General features: G+C 45.6%; 1 protein-coding gene across 7 annotated transcripts in view; it reads left to right on the forward strand.

Moving 5' to 3' along the window:
* The first annotated feature begins 1,861 nt into the window (after positions 1 to 1,861).
* The window catches only part of SLC44A3 (solute carrier family 44 member 3), a 118,927-nt gene continuing 105,882 nt past the window's right edge, over positions 1,862 to 14,906 (forward strand). For 5 of the 7 annotated variants that reach the window (XR_006601827.1, XR_006601825.1, XR_006601826.1 and 2 more), the window contains exons 1-5: positions 1,904 to 2,013; positions 2,558 to 2,665; positions 6,097 to 6,239; positions 8,551 to 8,687; positions 9,633 to 9,726. Coding sequence is in view for 4 of the 7 variants with exons in the window: in XM_004752556.3 (XP_004752613.2) it covers positions 1,987 to 2,013; positions 2,558 to 2,665; positions 6,097 to 6,239; positions 8,551 to 8,687; positions 9,633 to 9,726 (509 nt within the window). In the remaining 3 variants the exon portion in view is untranslated. Of the gene's footprint in view, positions 2,014 to 2,043; positions 2,288 to 2,557; positions 2,666 to 6,096; positions 6,240 to 8,550; positions 8,688 to 9,632; positions 9,727 to 14,906 lie in introns of those variants that run through there. The other 2 variants (XM_004752557.3, XM_013056126.2) reach the window with 2 other exon arrangements.

Genomic DNA, 14,906 nt, shown 5'->3' on the forward strand with positions numbered 1-14,906 from the left:
GGCCATGTATCTGGGACTCTCCCATTCTTGGATCTGCTGATGGCGTCCCTGGGATGTCATTTGACTTGTTCCTCTATTCCCTATATTTCTTATAAATTGGTAGTCAGATTCATGTAGAGTTTTCGGGTTGACTACCTCGCAGGTGGCAATGCATTCTCCACTGGTGGAAGACTGATGTCTGATTGTCCCTTTGTTTTCATGTTTGGCAGACTCTCATATCCTAAATTCTATCTTTCCTTCTGCATTTATGTAAGCCAGGATATTTCTATAAAGTAAAATCTCCTTCAACAGCCATGTGATTACCCTATAGTTTGTATAGGAGAGGCAGGATATGTGCTTGATTTTTTTTCCCTTTCCTTAACCAGTTTTCAAAATAATGAGTCGACCCCTAGAAACTTCTAAAGGCAATCAATGATGTTTTATTTTTATTTAGTACTGTTTATAAATTTCTTATGAACATGTTTGATGTGTTTCAAGATGGGATATTTATAGATTTTTCAGGGTCTGGTATAAGATGGGTCCTTCAATGCGAACAGGCTGATTCGATTGAGCAATTTGGGCATGCCATAGTTGAGAATTCCTGGACACGGCAAGGGGAGGGTTTAAAGAGGGTCTTAAAGAGTGCAATCCTGTGATAAGTGAGTTGACTGATCCATGGGTCAGAGTAGGAGCTGTTGTTCTGATGAGAACTAGTTGGGTAGTTGGTCCATTGCTCCAGTGAATGGATTCTTAGAAAATTCCTAAAACAAATAAAAAAGGTATTTGAAATATATATTTGGCATGAGATTTTCCCATGCAATCTGAGGTTTATTTATTTATTCTTTCAATCTTAGAATTTATTACCCTTAGGTCTTCAAATATTTCCTCCTCTCCATTTTTTATCACTCCTTTTCTGCTCTAGCTCTATCCTTGATATTAATTAGGATATTTAAAATAAACTGCCTTGGGGCACCTGGGTGGCTCAGTCAGTTAAGTGTCTGCCTTCAGCTCAGGTCATGATCCCAGGGTCCTGGGATTGAGCACCACTTCCCGCTTCCTGCTCCACGGGGAGCCTGCTTATCCCTCTCCCTCTGCCTGCTGCTCCCCAGCTTGTGCTCGCTCTCTCTCTCTCTCTCTCTGTCAAATAAATAAATAAGATCCTTTAAAAAATTAAAACAAAAGCAAGTAAGCTATCTTATTTCCTTTTTTTACCTTGTCCTGCTGCCTCTGGAGAGTTGCTGAAACTTCTTCCCAACGCTAATTCCTCCTCAGCTGTATCTGTTTTCCTATATTTATCCCACGTTATTAATACATAGCATCAACGAACATTCATTGCAATTTTTGATGCTTCATATTTCTCTTTGTTTTAGTTTCATGATTCATACACTGGTGTTGGCAAGGAACCACCCTGAAAGTGCCTGCTTGAGTACCTGGGTTCAACTCACAGTTCTAGAGCTTACTAGCATGCTTACTAGCATACGCCATCACTGCTTTGCTGGGCCTCAGTTTCCCTCATTGTTTCGCAGATAACAGTGACTTCTGCCTAATCGATTATTGAACAAAGCTTGTGAAGCCCTTAGAAGAGAAACCGGCACCTGGTAAGTGCCATTTACCGTTAGCTACCTATGACCGTTCCCCACCCGCGGGGAAGGACTTGCAGAGACTTTCTACTTCTTACTCTCTGCAGTGGCCGACCCGTTCATTCGGATCGTGGCCGGCCCGGGTCTGCGCTTGGGTCGGGAAACGGGTGGAACACCCCCGCAGGAGCCACCGCACAGGTGGTGGAGGCCTAAGGCCATAGAAAAAGGCTGCACTCCCGCGAACAGGTGACTGCCCTGGGCGGGGCCAGAGCCGCTCAGGTGGCGCCCGGGGTCAAGGCCGTGGCTGTGTAAGGCGGACGCGAGGCGGCGCTGCGTCTCTTCCGGCCGCTGGGCCTCCCGGCCCCGAGCTCCCCCGCCGCGGGCGCTCCGTCGGCTCCCAGTCCCCCGCCCGGCCCCGGAGCGTAGGATGCAGTGCCCCGGCGCCCAGTACCTGGTGAGCGACCTCCCCGCGCCCCGGGGCGACGGGGCTTCCCGGGAGTGGGGTGGGGGGAGGCCCCACGGGAGGCCTGGGGTCCTGGGGGCAGGTTCGGGCGACCTCCTTGCACGATTCCGCCTTCCCCAATTCTGGCGGATACAGCCCGCGCCCCGGCGCCGCCGAGTCCTGGGGACACCTGGCGGGAAGGACCCCACTCAGCGGCTGGGGCGGAGGCGAGGGAGAGGCTGGCTGCGGAGCACAAACTTGGGGCCGCCTGCAGGGGCACCTCCAGGTAGGGCTTGGCGGGCGGCTGGGGACTTCAGGTCCGCTCCGCACAGAGGGGGTGTTTCAAAGTCTCTGTTGAAAACTTCAGGGGGCCACGTTAAAAAACAAATAAAAGGAAAAGAGAGGAATAAGGAAAAGAAAGAAAAGTTACTTTGAACAGTCTTCAGTACGTTTGGCTGCAGGTTGGGACCCATAGGATTATTGATCGCCCTTCCTCAAGCTCACCCCCCCCCCCGCCCCGCTTTTTTTTTTTTTTTTTTTTCCTTTTGTCTGGAAGGCTTCTGCAGAGAGAACCCCCCGGCAAAGAGAGTGGAGACCTCAGCTTTATAGGAAATGCACAGATACGACATGGCTATTCCTGTTCTTTCTCTTCTGGACTGGTTTGGTGAGTATGGGTGCCCAGTAGGGAAGGGAGCACAGCCTGTGCCCTGAAATGACTGGGCCCAAACAGCAGTCGCCTTCCTGGTGCCTTCCCCGGGGAAGCCCAGGTCTCCAGGTGGTACCAGGTTAAGATCCGTGCTGCAGTGAGAGACAACTGCCCTTACCACCGAAGAAACATCAGTCCTGGGGAATTCCTGTCAGGTGACTGGCTAAGTTGGACAGTCTGTCTTACAGCATCAGGCCACATACTAATGGGAGCCTCCATTAGGAAATGAGAATCACCTTTTAGGATTGTTATTTATATGCTAGTGTGTGGTCCCCTATCTGAGCTCACTGCGTGCCAGTTCTTTCACCATCCCAACCCTCCAAACGAAGTAGTTGGCACCTGTTTGCCATTCTTCTGATACAGAAAATTCCAGGGTGAGCCTATAGATAAATGGCTCTCACTTTAGCTGAGCACGGTGTACACACGCTCGGTCTGTTGTGTTTAGCAGTTAACGGGGAAAGGAGCCTTTGATATAAACTCGAGTTAGATAGGTAATGATTTTTTCCCCATTCTAATTCCAGTTAAATAGGATTGCTGGTAGACCTTATCAGGCTGTGCCATTTTAGTCCTGGGAGGGTCTCTTGGCAGCTAAATCTTGGTGCTTTGATAACTTACTTTAGAGTTATAGGTCACAGCGGGAGGAGTCCCACTCAGCTTCTGGAAAGACCAGGTTCTTGAGATGATCCATTCTGGATTGGGGCACACTGTTAGCCGTATGGTTAATGATTAATGTACAAAGCAGCATTAGAGCTACCCTGTAGTAATTACTTTTGTTGCAAAGATTTCCATTTGAATAGACCCTGCTATACCATGTTTGGTTCTCTTTCCAAGTTCCTCTTTCTTTCAAAAGGCATTTTCATTTGTTGACTTTACCTACTGGTTTCTCTTGACGGCAGGGTTACTGGTACCGTGGAAGGTTGGGTCTTAAAGGTGTGACTGAGTGCTGTGGTTTGTCAAGTTACGGCCCTCCAGGCCCTCCTGTAGGAGCCAGGAGAGTGTGTTCCTGCACTGCATCCTCCTCAGCTTCCCTGCAGATGCTGCTGTTCCTCCGGGCCCCAAGTGTACAAAGGCAGCAAGCGCCTGTCCTGCAGGTGCCCGGCAGCCTTGACCTCAGGCTGTTCATGTTACTCAGTGGTCTTCCCTACCCCCTCCAGGGTTCAAACCTAGGACATCAGTACCAAACTCTCAGCCTAATAAGCCATCTGGGGAAAGGATTCATAGATGGCCTATCACAGCCTGAAGAATTAGGAACCATCCCAGAGGTGGCACAGAGCTGGAAACTGCTTTCAAATAACTTATCGTTTGCACAATAGAAAGCCTTAAATATGCCCGTATTCCCTTTACTGTATTGCATTTGGATAATAATGAGAACCCTTCAAGCCAACTGGCCATTCCCATCTTCTGCAACATGTTTTAACCACGGATGCTTAAACCAGGGCAAGGCGTGTTTTTCTGTCTCTGCTGTTAGGCTTCCTGGTTTTCTGACGCACTGATCGGTAACAAGGTGCATGCTAGATGGGGTGATTGATGGTGCTGCCCCAAGTTAGGACAAAGGAGGTTTGGGGTGGGGGGTCAGAATTACAGCCAAGTGCAGTCTGCTGCGAAGACAAAGGGTGCCGGCCTTTGTTTATATTTGCGTAAGACACAGAACAGAATGTCTCAAATTCTGGATCATGTCTGCCTCTACTTACCTCTGCAGTGTTCTCCCCCATCTGCCCTCTCCCGTTCCTTTTAAAGACTCCATTTTCTGGATCTTTCACGGCACCTTGACCGTGACCTCGGTCGCCTCACCATACCTGGTATCCATCTGCTCCTGCTTTATCACCCATCGTATGGAACTGTAAATGTGTGTTGGGAATTAGAACAGAGGGATGGTTTAAAGTAGTAGTAGTAGTAAGGCAGGGACTCGGTGTGAACCAGTCCTTCCCACTGTAAAATAAAACAAAGCTTCCAGTCCTCCCACCAGCTTCCCAGGGGAGATACTAACTACAGACTGTTGATAAGAGGAGACTACCCCTTCCTTATTAGCTCTCCGGTGAGCCTGGCAGCAGCCCCGCTTCCCTTTCCTTCAAGTCCAGACCTAGTCAGGATCCTCCCACACTCCAGAGAGCGGAGGAGGCAAGAGAAGTAGCTTGGGGCTGGGTCAGCAGCAGCCCACACCCCCTCTAAATACCGGGTGGGGGAGCTGTCCACCAGCAAAGGTGATGCTCTCTTGTCCTAAAATCTGACCTGGAGCTGAGGAGGTGCTGGGGAGGGCCGGGGACAGAGAGCCTGCCCATCTTCTGGGCTGAGTTTCCTGAAAGCAGGCGCTCAATTTTGTTCATCTTTGTGGCCACCTGGCGACAGTCTCTGGCACAGGCTGGGCACTTCAAGACTGTTACTTTGATTTCTACATTAGTAGCGAATGACGAGTATCTGCGACATACTTGACTTTGGGACAACGCACCTTTGGGCCATGGGGTGTCATTACTGTACTTTATTGAGTGGTGTAGCATATCCACACTCCAGGAATGATTATGTCGGGACTGAATTACTAAATGCTCTTCTGTGCATTGTCAGCTGGGAAGCTTACCACACTAAGAGGGCATTCTGGAAGATACACAGGCTTAGTGAAGGTATACAGTGCGATGGCTGAGTGGAAATTTCAGATATTCCATATTAATGATGAAATTGGATACTACTGACTGTAGGTTGCAGGATGTTGTCCAGAATTCCTGAGATCCTTTCTTTTGTGTATCTTAAGCACTTATCCCCAAACACCATTTTCTCCCTTGCTGTGGGCAGTATTTGATAGGCGTCTGCTGTGTTGCCTCTGTCCCCTGAGGGTCCGAGTCCCCTAAATAGAAGCCAAAAGAAGAAGAGCAGAAAGGGTGGGGGAGGTGAGGAGAAGGGAGGGAGGGAAAAATGAAGACAGGAATGAGGGAAGGAAACTCAGGAAAAGGGAAGGGAGGAGGAAGGAGAGAGGGATGGAAGGAAGCTCTGGGGAGGAAGTAGTGCCCCAGGAACCCTTAGATAAAGCAAGAACCTGAGGGGGTGTTGAGTTACCCTGTTGAGGTTAGACCCACAAGAAAAAATGACAGACTCTTCGAAAAGACGGTAGGATGTGTGAGAACATGGAGAACAATCTGTTCAGCCCTTAAGTACGTTCTCCCTACATAACCTATTAAAACAGGTGTGAGAGTAACAGCGTCCTGACTGGGGCTGCTGAGGTTGTCGCTGAAGGAGAGTACCCGGTGATGCTGGGGAGCTTGGCTTTCTCCCTGGCTGCACTCTGTATCAGCACCCTCGGGGATGGGGGGTGACTCCAGGGAGCGGGGTGGAGGGTGGGGGTGAGGCGCAAGTCTTCAGCGCATGGGCCAGGCTCTCACGTGCCCCTTGGATTTTGCCAGATGTTCATCACGGGCTACTCGGTGGCGGCGGGCGCCACAGGAAGACTTCTCTTTGGCTCTGACAGCTTTGGCAACGTGTGTGGCCAGAAGAACTCCCCAGTGGAAGGGGCTCCTCTTTCAGGGCAGGACATGACCCTAAAAAAGTAAGTGTTTCAGTCAGTCCCCAACCTAGAGGGGCTGTACTATATTTCAGAACTCTATCAGTGAGCCATTTGGAGCCTAGAAGCTAGTTCTCCTTTTAAAACTGTCAGCCTGTCTCATAAAAAGGGAGGCGTGTGTGTGGTTGGAAAGGCACAGGTCTTAGAGTCAGCCAGTCCAGAGTTCAGATTCAGCCTGTGCTACTTTTCAGCTATGTGGCCTGGGGCAGAGTACTTAACCTCTCTGAGCCAAGTTGTCATCTTTTCAACTGGTTATTCTACCTACCTCACAAGGATCCACTGAGATACCGCATGAGCTAAGGCTTTATGTTAGCTGCTGCTGTTGTCCGTAATGGATCAGATTCATGTCCCGTTATATGATACCAGTCATGCTCCACCCACAGTATTTTATCTCAGTGGAAATCCCTGAATCCCAGCTGGGACTTCCGGGGAATGTGTCCCAGTACCTCCCCTGTCTACACTCTCAACTACGGCACTATGGTGTCAGCACACCCTCCATCTCTGACACAGAAACAGAAAGAAGAAAAGAGAGACAGAAATCCCCGGAGAGACAAAAATCTCCAGCCATGATGTTTCTAAGAGGAGGACTGCCTTGTCATAATTTTTGAGACTTGATCAAGAGCACCTCCTAGGAGAGAAAATTTATGGATCAAAATAGGTCCTGGGTGGCGCAGTTGTTAAGCATCCGCCTTCCACCCAGGACATGATCCCAGGGTCCTGGGATTGAGCCCTGCATTGGGCTCTCTGCTCAGTGGGAAGCCTGTTTGTCCCTCTCCCACTCCCCCTGCTTATGTTCCCTCTCACTGTGTCTCTGTCAAATAAATAAATAAACTCTTTAAAAATAAGGAAATAAATAGGCCCTGAATATACATTTGAAATCACCAAATGCAAATCTCAGACCAGGCCTCTTCTACCCCTGAATGTTGCTGCTGAATAGAGGAGCTTTGCCCTGCGGGGCACGGACTGCTATCTGGCGTTTCCTCCTGCACCTGTGGGTCACTTACAGAAAAGAAGGAAGGGGTTACCCGTGGACCCGTGCATGCTGAGAAATGGTCAGTTCCTCTTGGAATTGTAAAGTATGTATTTTATTCTCTGTAGCCAACAGTTAGAAGTAATGAGGCATCCCATCAACAGATGAATGAATAAACCTCATGCTGTGTATATATATACACACATACACACCATATATATATATATATATATATATATATATATATATATATAAAATGAGATATTATTCAGCCTTAAAAAGGAAGGAAATTCTGACACAGGCTACAACATGAGTAAATCTTGAGGCTATTATGCTAAGTGAAATAAGTTGCACAAAGAAAAATATTTTATGATTTCCTTCTCTGAAGTAACTAGAGTAGTCACATTCCCAGAGACAAAGCAGGATGGCACTTGCCAGGGGCGGGGGGCTTACTGCTTACTGGGTACAGAGTTTGGGTTGTGCAAGGTGAACAGCGTCCCATGGGGAGTGGCTGATGGGCACACAGCAGGGAGAATGTACTTACGGGCACTGCACGCTACACCTAAAATGGTTGAGACGGTAACATTTTATGAGTTTTTTACCACAATTTTTAAAAAACTAAGTAAAGTGTGTATGTATCATAAATCCAGGAGATCTGCACCCCCATTCCAAGTCCCTGCCCTCGAGGACGGCCTACTGAGCAGCCTCTGGGGCTCTTATGCTGTTCCCCCAATCTCCACAGCTGTGAGAGGTGCTGGGCATGGTCTGGGGCTACCACTGCTCACCTGGCTCACGACCCCACTAATGGCCACAACTGGCCTTGCTCTCATCCCCGAACTACCCAAGCTGGAGTGGGAAGGGTCTCATGAGCTTCCTCGTTCTCAAGCTGGGAAGCAGAGGGAGGGGCAGGCTATTAATTCACAGCCTCAGCTCTCCCCTTGTCCTTCTCACTTGCCTGAGTTCAGCTGTTTCTCTGAAGGACACTCAGGTGCAAATATGTCCTCCGTGGGCTTCACTGAGTAGTTTCTGCACTGGCCTGATGTCGCGTCCCCTGGGAGATTTAATCAGTCCCTTTGCTTCCTCATTGACTTCCTCAGGTCATCCCTTAGTGTTCTCTCCCAGGAGAGACACTGGAGCCTGGTTCCTACCCTGCACATCTCCATAGATGACCCCAGTAGGCGTAATACACAGTAAATGAAGCATTTGGTTATAAACGTTTGCCTATGTTATTCTCACATTTAATAACATATGGATATTTTTAAGGCGCATAATTAAACCCGATGAGAGGAAATGCTCTAATAGTCTTCTGTTTCCTCTGTTGCATAGACACGTGTTCTTTATGAACTCCTGCCACTTGGAAGTCAAGGACGTGAGGCTCAGCTCCACTGTCCTCTGCGTGGCCAGCTGTCCTGGAGAGCAGCTTGATACCCTGGAAGAGGTCCAGCTGTTTGCAGACAACAATGGTGGGCACTGCGGGATGGGGCGCACTCTTCCCCCTCAGGCTGGGAACCACAGCGGGGTGACCACAGTGGTGCCAACCTAGAGGAGACAGCTTGCCCTGACACTGCCTTCTCTGCAAAGCTGGAAATTGTCCTTCCTTGGGGCTGCTGCTTCTTGCCTAGGAAAGGCCATAATTGTTTTCTCCTAGGCTTGTGCACTGTTCATTCACTGTTACCTGGAATTTATCTGAAACCCTAGCTGTTCTCTGCTCACTGCCAGGGAGTGGCTGTCCCTACTGAGCACAGTGTAGACTGACCTGTAGGCCCCAGAGGCAGGTTCAGACAGAGGTCAGAGAGCTCTATGCACATGGGCACGTCCAGTCCTAGAGAGGGGCTGCAGGCTCTGGGCTGAAACGCCAACAAGTAAGTTCTTTCATTAAAATGCTGGCCTGTGGATCCTTGCTCTAATCATGCATGTAACTGAAGTATCTGGCTCAGAGCCCACCCTTGAGATTTACGTTACAAGGATTAAACAAGCAGAGGAAAGTAGAAGAAATTCAAGGCCACCCATTGCAAGGTTTATCTGCCCATGAAATAGTGTGCCCTATTTTGAAAAAATTATTTGCAAGGCTAGGTTAAAAATAATCAACCTGGGCAATAAATCAGTTTCAGAAACCTTCAAATGATTTTCGTGCCAATCCTATCAACTTCCAGTTTTGAATCGAGATTTTGGGGGGGGGGGTTGGATAGAGAGAGAACCTAATCTGACCTCCAGTTTGTATGATGTGTATGATCGTATGCTTTTTCTTTTTGTGTTTAGAACACCTGTAGACCTGTTTTCTAAATCTGAGTGATTAATTCCCTTTCCTTCCCGGTTTGGTGGAAGGTCTCTGGCTTTCCTCCTGGTTCCCCTACAAAGCTGAGCACAATGTAGGAAGACGGTGCAATGTGTTTGTCTTCTGCTTCCAGGGTCCTTCCTGTGTGTTTATAGTTTGAATTCCATCAACTACACCCAGAATCCAAATGCAGACTCACTGTGCCCCAGGCTGCCAGTTCCTCCAAGGTAAGAAGCTTCCTTTTTTCCTTCTCCATCTACAAAAGTCATGGGGTATTTGACGTGCATCTGTTGCTCTGTGGGTATGGTCAGAAACACAAAGGAAGTATCTGGTAGAGCCCACCGTCTAGAAAAGGCCAGGGAAAGGCAACAATGTCACGGACAGTGGATTCAGAACCAGGCCACAAGAGGAGAAAAGTCAACGATGAAGGTACACATTGTCATACAGCACAACCCTAGAGCTATCGTGAGTTGTTACCAATGGGGTGGTTTTATCAAGTAGTTGGTATGTATTTTTTTCTCCTCCACCTAGTCATTACAAAGTAGAAGCGGTTTACTTTTGCTCTTTTATTGCTATGAAATGTTGTTAGTTTTTATAGCTCTAGATTTCTCCAAACGGAACAGACCTACATGGGCAAGGCTGAGTGGCCGCCACACACTTCTTCCCAATGAGGACTGAAAACCGGTCCTTCTCAAGGATTCTGCTTGTGAACTCTTTCTAGCGTCAGCCATTCCTGTCCCCTAGTATAGTTCGTGGCACCCAGGCACCCAGGAAGTACCTCATAGGTATCTAGAGAATAAAGCTACAGTGATGAAGCAGGGGTTGTTGCCATGGTAAATGGCTCCCATTTGAGCCATTGAGAAGGTATCTGGGAAAATGCCATGACTACTCGTGGCCCCTGTTAGAATGCTGAGATGTTCTGAAGGAGGACTCGGGTTTATTTTGCATTACCATTCTTTGAAAAGTTGTCCACATGTTTACGAGGAGGGAGACCTCTGTGCAGAGTCCCTGAGAAGTAATGATAATGTAAGTAGAACAAGGTATGTGCCAGCTGTCTAGCACGGTATTTATCAAACTCTTGGTTGGAACCCACCGTAGGAAATGTATTCCACCACTGCCCAGTACCGTGGACATACACCTTCATATGTACTTACGAGTGTAAAACAGAAATAGAAGTCTCACATGACAAGATTTCCCCTTGCTGTGTATGATGCATACTAATAATTCCAACTGATTCACTTTTTTAAGACGAATTTTTTTCATAATCTAATGGGTTACAAGTATAGCTTAGAAAACACTGGTCTCAGAGGTACTTAAAACAAAACACAACACTCATGTAGATTCCAGATCCATAGGAGGAAAAATACAGTTGACTGTTCTCCTGGCATTCTTTTCTAAAATGAACACTTTGTGTTACATGTAACTGAAAAAGGAGAGGGTTATTTGCAGAGAGGAGTATCCATTGTATATTTCTATACCTTATTTTAAAGAATTCTGAGTTTTGTCGGCTATCATTAATGTATCTCAATGAAACATAACTAAAGCCAAAAAAATAAACTTCAGTGTTGTAGTAAGTTAAATTATTTAACACTTGGAGAGAAGGGTTGGTTTGTTTGTTTGTTTTCTCCTTCTACCCTTGGACCGTCTTCCTATTTCCCCTCCTCCAGACCTTGGGCCACTACCATTCACTGCCTGCTTCTGTGAAATTGACCATTTCAGATTCCACATGTAAGTGAGGTCCTACAGGATTTGTCTTTTGAGAAGGACTCTTCTAAGGAACACAGTTTGTAACTGTGCCTGCAGAGGCAATTTAAGGAGAATGGAATTTTCTCAGGTTGCAGCTCAAGCAGAGGTGGATGAGTTCTTGCTGTGAATGGAATGGCAACTGTAATTCCATGAGAAGCTTATATCTGGATGTTGTAGATGATAATGGCAAACGTTGATTGAGGTTTGGATAGTTGTCAGGTACTTTTCGAAGCTCTTGACATGTATTCATTTATCTGGACCTCTCAAAACCACTGGGCTCTAGGCATTGTTTTCATCCCTATTTTATAGGGTGAAAACCTAGTGCGAGGACAGGGTAAGGCGGCACAAGCAGCAAGTAGAAGAGTTGGCATGCAAACCCAGACAGTGTCCATATTAGCTTCTGTAATCCAAAGCCAACAGTTAAGGCTGCATTGGTTTTGTTTTGCCTGGCAAATGGCCTCCTTGGGCTCACACCAAGGTGGGGTTGGGGGAAGGCCCATAGTCTGTATCCTAGGGTCCCCAGTTTTCTGTCATGCCTGTCCTAGGCCTTTCACCCCCAAAATGCAGACCTTTTCATGGAAAGACAAACCTGCTGATTGGCCTTTCTTGGACAGAGTCGGGGGAGAGAAATAGCCTTGAGGGCTCCATTTCCTTTCCCTACACAAGCAAGAGTTTGTTTTAAGATGGAAATGATCATATTTATCATGGAAGAGCACTGCCAAGAGAAAAACTTGAAATCATGAGAAGTGTAGCCATAGCGCCAAAGAACATTTTCTAAATACCTCTATTGACTAAACCAGTTGTTTCTTCTTCCTCAGTCGATCACGTGAGACGTAACATACCCTTTTAGACTAGTGGTTGGATATCAAGAAGGTTTGTGTCTCACAGTATGAGCTTTTAAGTGCAGTGAAAAAATAGTGCGGAAGATAACAAGCAAGTCTATCTTTTTCCCTTGGGGTTCAATATAATATTGTATTTTGAGTCTCCCTGTGTGTTTAAAATCTAAAAGGCTTGTGTTTTTCCACCCAGTAAGTTCTAGTTCTAGCCTCAAGTGTGGGTGCCCATGCATGTCACTGCATTGTTTGATCAGAGGAATTCCAACAGGTCCATCGAAATATACAGTCAGCTCTTTGAATTACTTCCTGCAGATTTGAATGGCTTCACTGGGAGGGAGAGGAAAAGCGAAGTGGGGAAGAAACCACAGTCTGTGGGCCAAATAATGAGGTGCTCAGCGGGCAACTGGTCAACTACATACCAGGGGTGACCCACATTTTTCATGCTTCTCTGTGTCATCCTCAGGACTGAGATGAGCCATTCTTTACCAGCACAGGGTTATAAAATGCCTGAAAAGCACCACCCTAACAATGTTGACAAAATTAAGGTCTAACTGGAGAATTGTGTTTGGGGAAAAACAAAATGACCTTAAATGTGTATCTGACCTTATTTTCCAGAAATACTAACTGAAACCTCAGAAAACATTTGCTCTAGCCACAATTCAGATTCATTGATGTTAAGACTGCTTCACAGTAGAAAAGAAAAAGAAATTAGAGGTTTAAAACTCAGAGCCGGAGGTAAAAATTATTACTCAGCAGGTAGTAAGAAAATTCACCAAAAAATTACAAATGATAAGAGAACTTACTTAGATGCCAGGAAACACGATTAATATACTGAAATCTGCAGCATTCATGTATTTTCAAAAAGCTTTTACCACAGTGAGAAAAAATACAGACAAAAATGAACTAGGTACTTGAGTGCCTAGAGACAAATTTAATCAGAAATACACGAGAACCATAAAAAGAATTCTGTAATATGTTCCTCAGCTACAAGGAAAAGTTAAACAAATAGAAAAATACTATTGTTGACAGTATGACTCAACATAATAAAGATGTCATTTCTCCCTGAGTTGAGCTATAAATTTAGCATGATTCCAAATAAAACAAAAAACAGAATTTTTTCAGGAACTAGATAAGCTGATTTTAAAATTTGTAAGGAAATTAAAAAAAGAAAGCCCAAAAAAATCTGAATGAGAAAAACAGCAGAGAATAACTAGCCTAGTCCTTTCAGTTTTTAAAACATAAAGTGTCATAACTAAGATACTGTAATGGAACTAACATGAGTTCACTCCTTGGTGAGTCACAGATAGAAACTACAGCAGGTGAGTTTTCGCAAAAAGGCAATGTTATTTGCAGCAAATAAGGAGATCATGGGGGGATGACTTCCAAAGCCCTGACTCCCAGAGCAAGGGTGGGTGGGTTCCTTTTATTTACAGTTAGGGTGAGTATTTAGAAAGGGAAGCCTTGTCCCATATGTAGAGGTGGGCATCAGGTCACACATGTGTCTTGAGGAAATATACCTGTGCATACACACATTGTATGTTATGTAAATGAGGTTCTTGCTTCTCTTTTGAAGCTTTAGTACTATAATGAGGTAAAGGTAATTGTCAGTTACTCCGTGGGTCACTCTGTGGTCCATCTGCACAGCTGTGAGATGGGGCTAAGCTCAAATTGGTCTGGGTGGTCATTATTGCTTGAGGGGCAATTTTGGTTCCCATCAAGGGATGCTATGCCCTCAGGTCTTTTGCCTGAGTTAAGAGATAAGCTGCAAAGAAGAGTTTAAGGGAAAATGTGGGACAGAGGTCATTGTGTACAAGAAGGCTAGCAATAAAGGTCACATCCTACAGTCTAGCTGGTAACTACTATTTCATGTTGGAAGGAACAGTGAAAGATACTAGGTAATCCAGGAACAGACCCAAATGCTTTCAAAAATTTAGTACATGATAAAAGTGGCATCTCAAATCAGTCACAAAATGACAGGTATTTTGACATACAACATACAACAGGTAGTTTGGGCCAACTGGACTGGCATCCAGAGGAAAATGCTGGATCTATGCCTCAATCCTTAAATGAACAAGTCCAAATGGATTAAAGACTTCATTTTTTTAAACTTGTTTTTTAACCTGTACCCCTGGGGATAAAAATACATTATATGTTTATAAAAAATTTAAAAATTAATTAAAAAAATAGTATATCTTTGTATTCATAGAGCTATCCCTTAATAAAAAAATAACTGCTTATTGTTCCATTTAAAAAAAAAAAAAACAAACCTGCTTTTTAGAGGGGGGCAGGGCAGAGGGAGAGGGAAAGAGAGGACTCAAGAAAGCCACACCCCGTGGAGCCCAAATAAAGAGATCATGGGGGATAACTTCCAAAGCCCTGACCCTGAGACCATGCCCTGAGCCAAAGTCAAGAGTTGGATGTTTAATCCACTGAGCCACCCAGGCGCCCCAAAGAGATTAAAGATTTCAATGTATAAAGTGAACCGAGAAAGTACTAGAAGCCAAGGGAGAATTCTTCTATAACCTGAAAGTATGGAAGGGTTCTATCTATGACTTAAAACTCAGAAGACATAAAATTAAAAATGGGCTAATTTGGCAACATTAAAAATAAACATTTCTGCCTGACAAAACACAAGAAGCAATTACAAAAATAACATAAGCAAATATAACAGGCGAACAAGTTGCAATTCATATAAAAGGATTTCTCTAATTTATAAAACACCTTGCTAATCCAACTTTTAAAAGACCAACAATATCTCAGTATAAGAATGAGATAAAGACATGAATCGTTGCTTCCAAGATAAAGCACAGTGTTGTTTAAGCATA

This window comes from Mustela putorius, unplaced genomic scaffold (genome assembly GCF_011764305.1).
Source record: "Mustela putorius furo isolate JIRA1106 unplaced genomic scaffold, ASM1176430v1.1 tig00003853_pilon_pilon_pilon, whole genome shotgun sequence".
In the NCBI taxonomy this organism is placed as follows: Eukaryota; Metazoa; Chordata; class Mammalia; order Carnivora; family Mustelidae; genus Mustela; species Mustela putorius.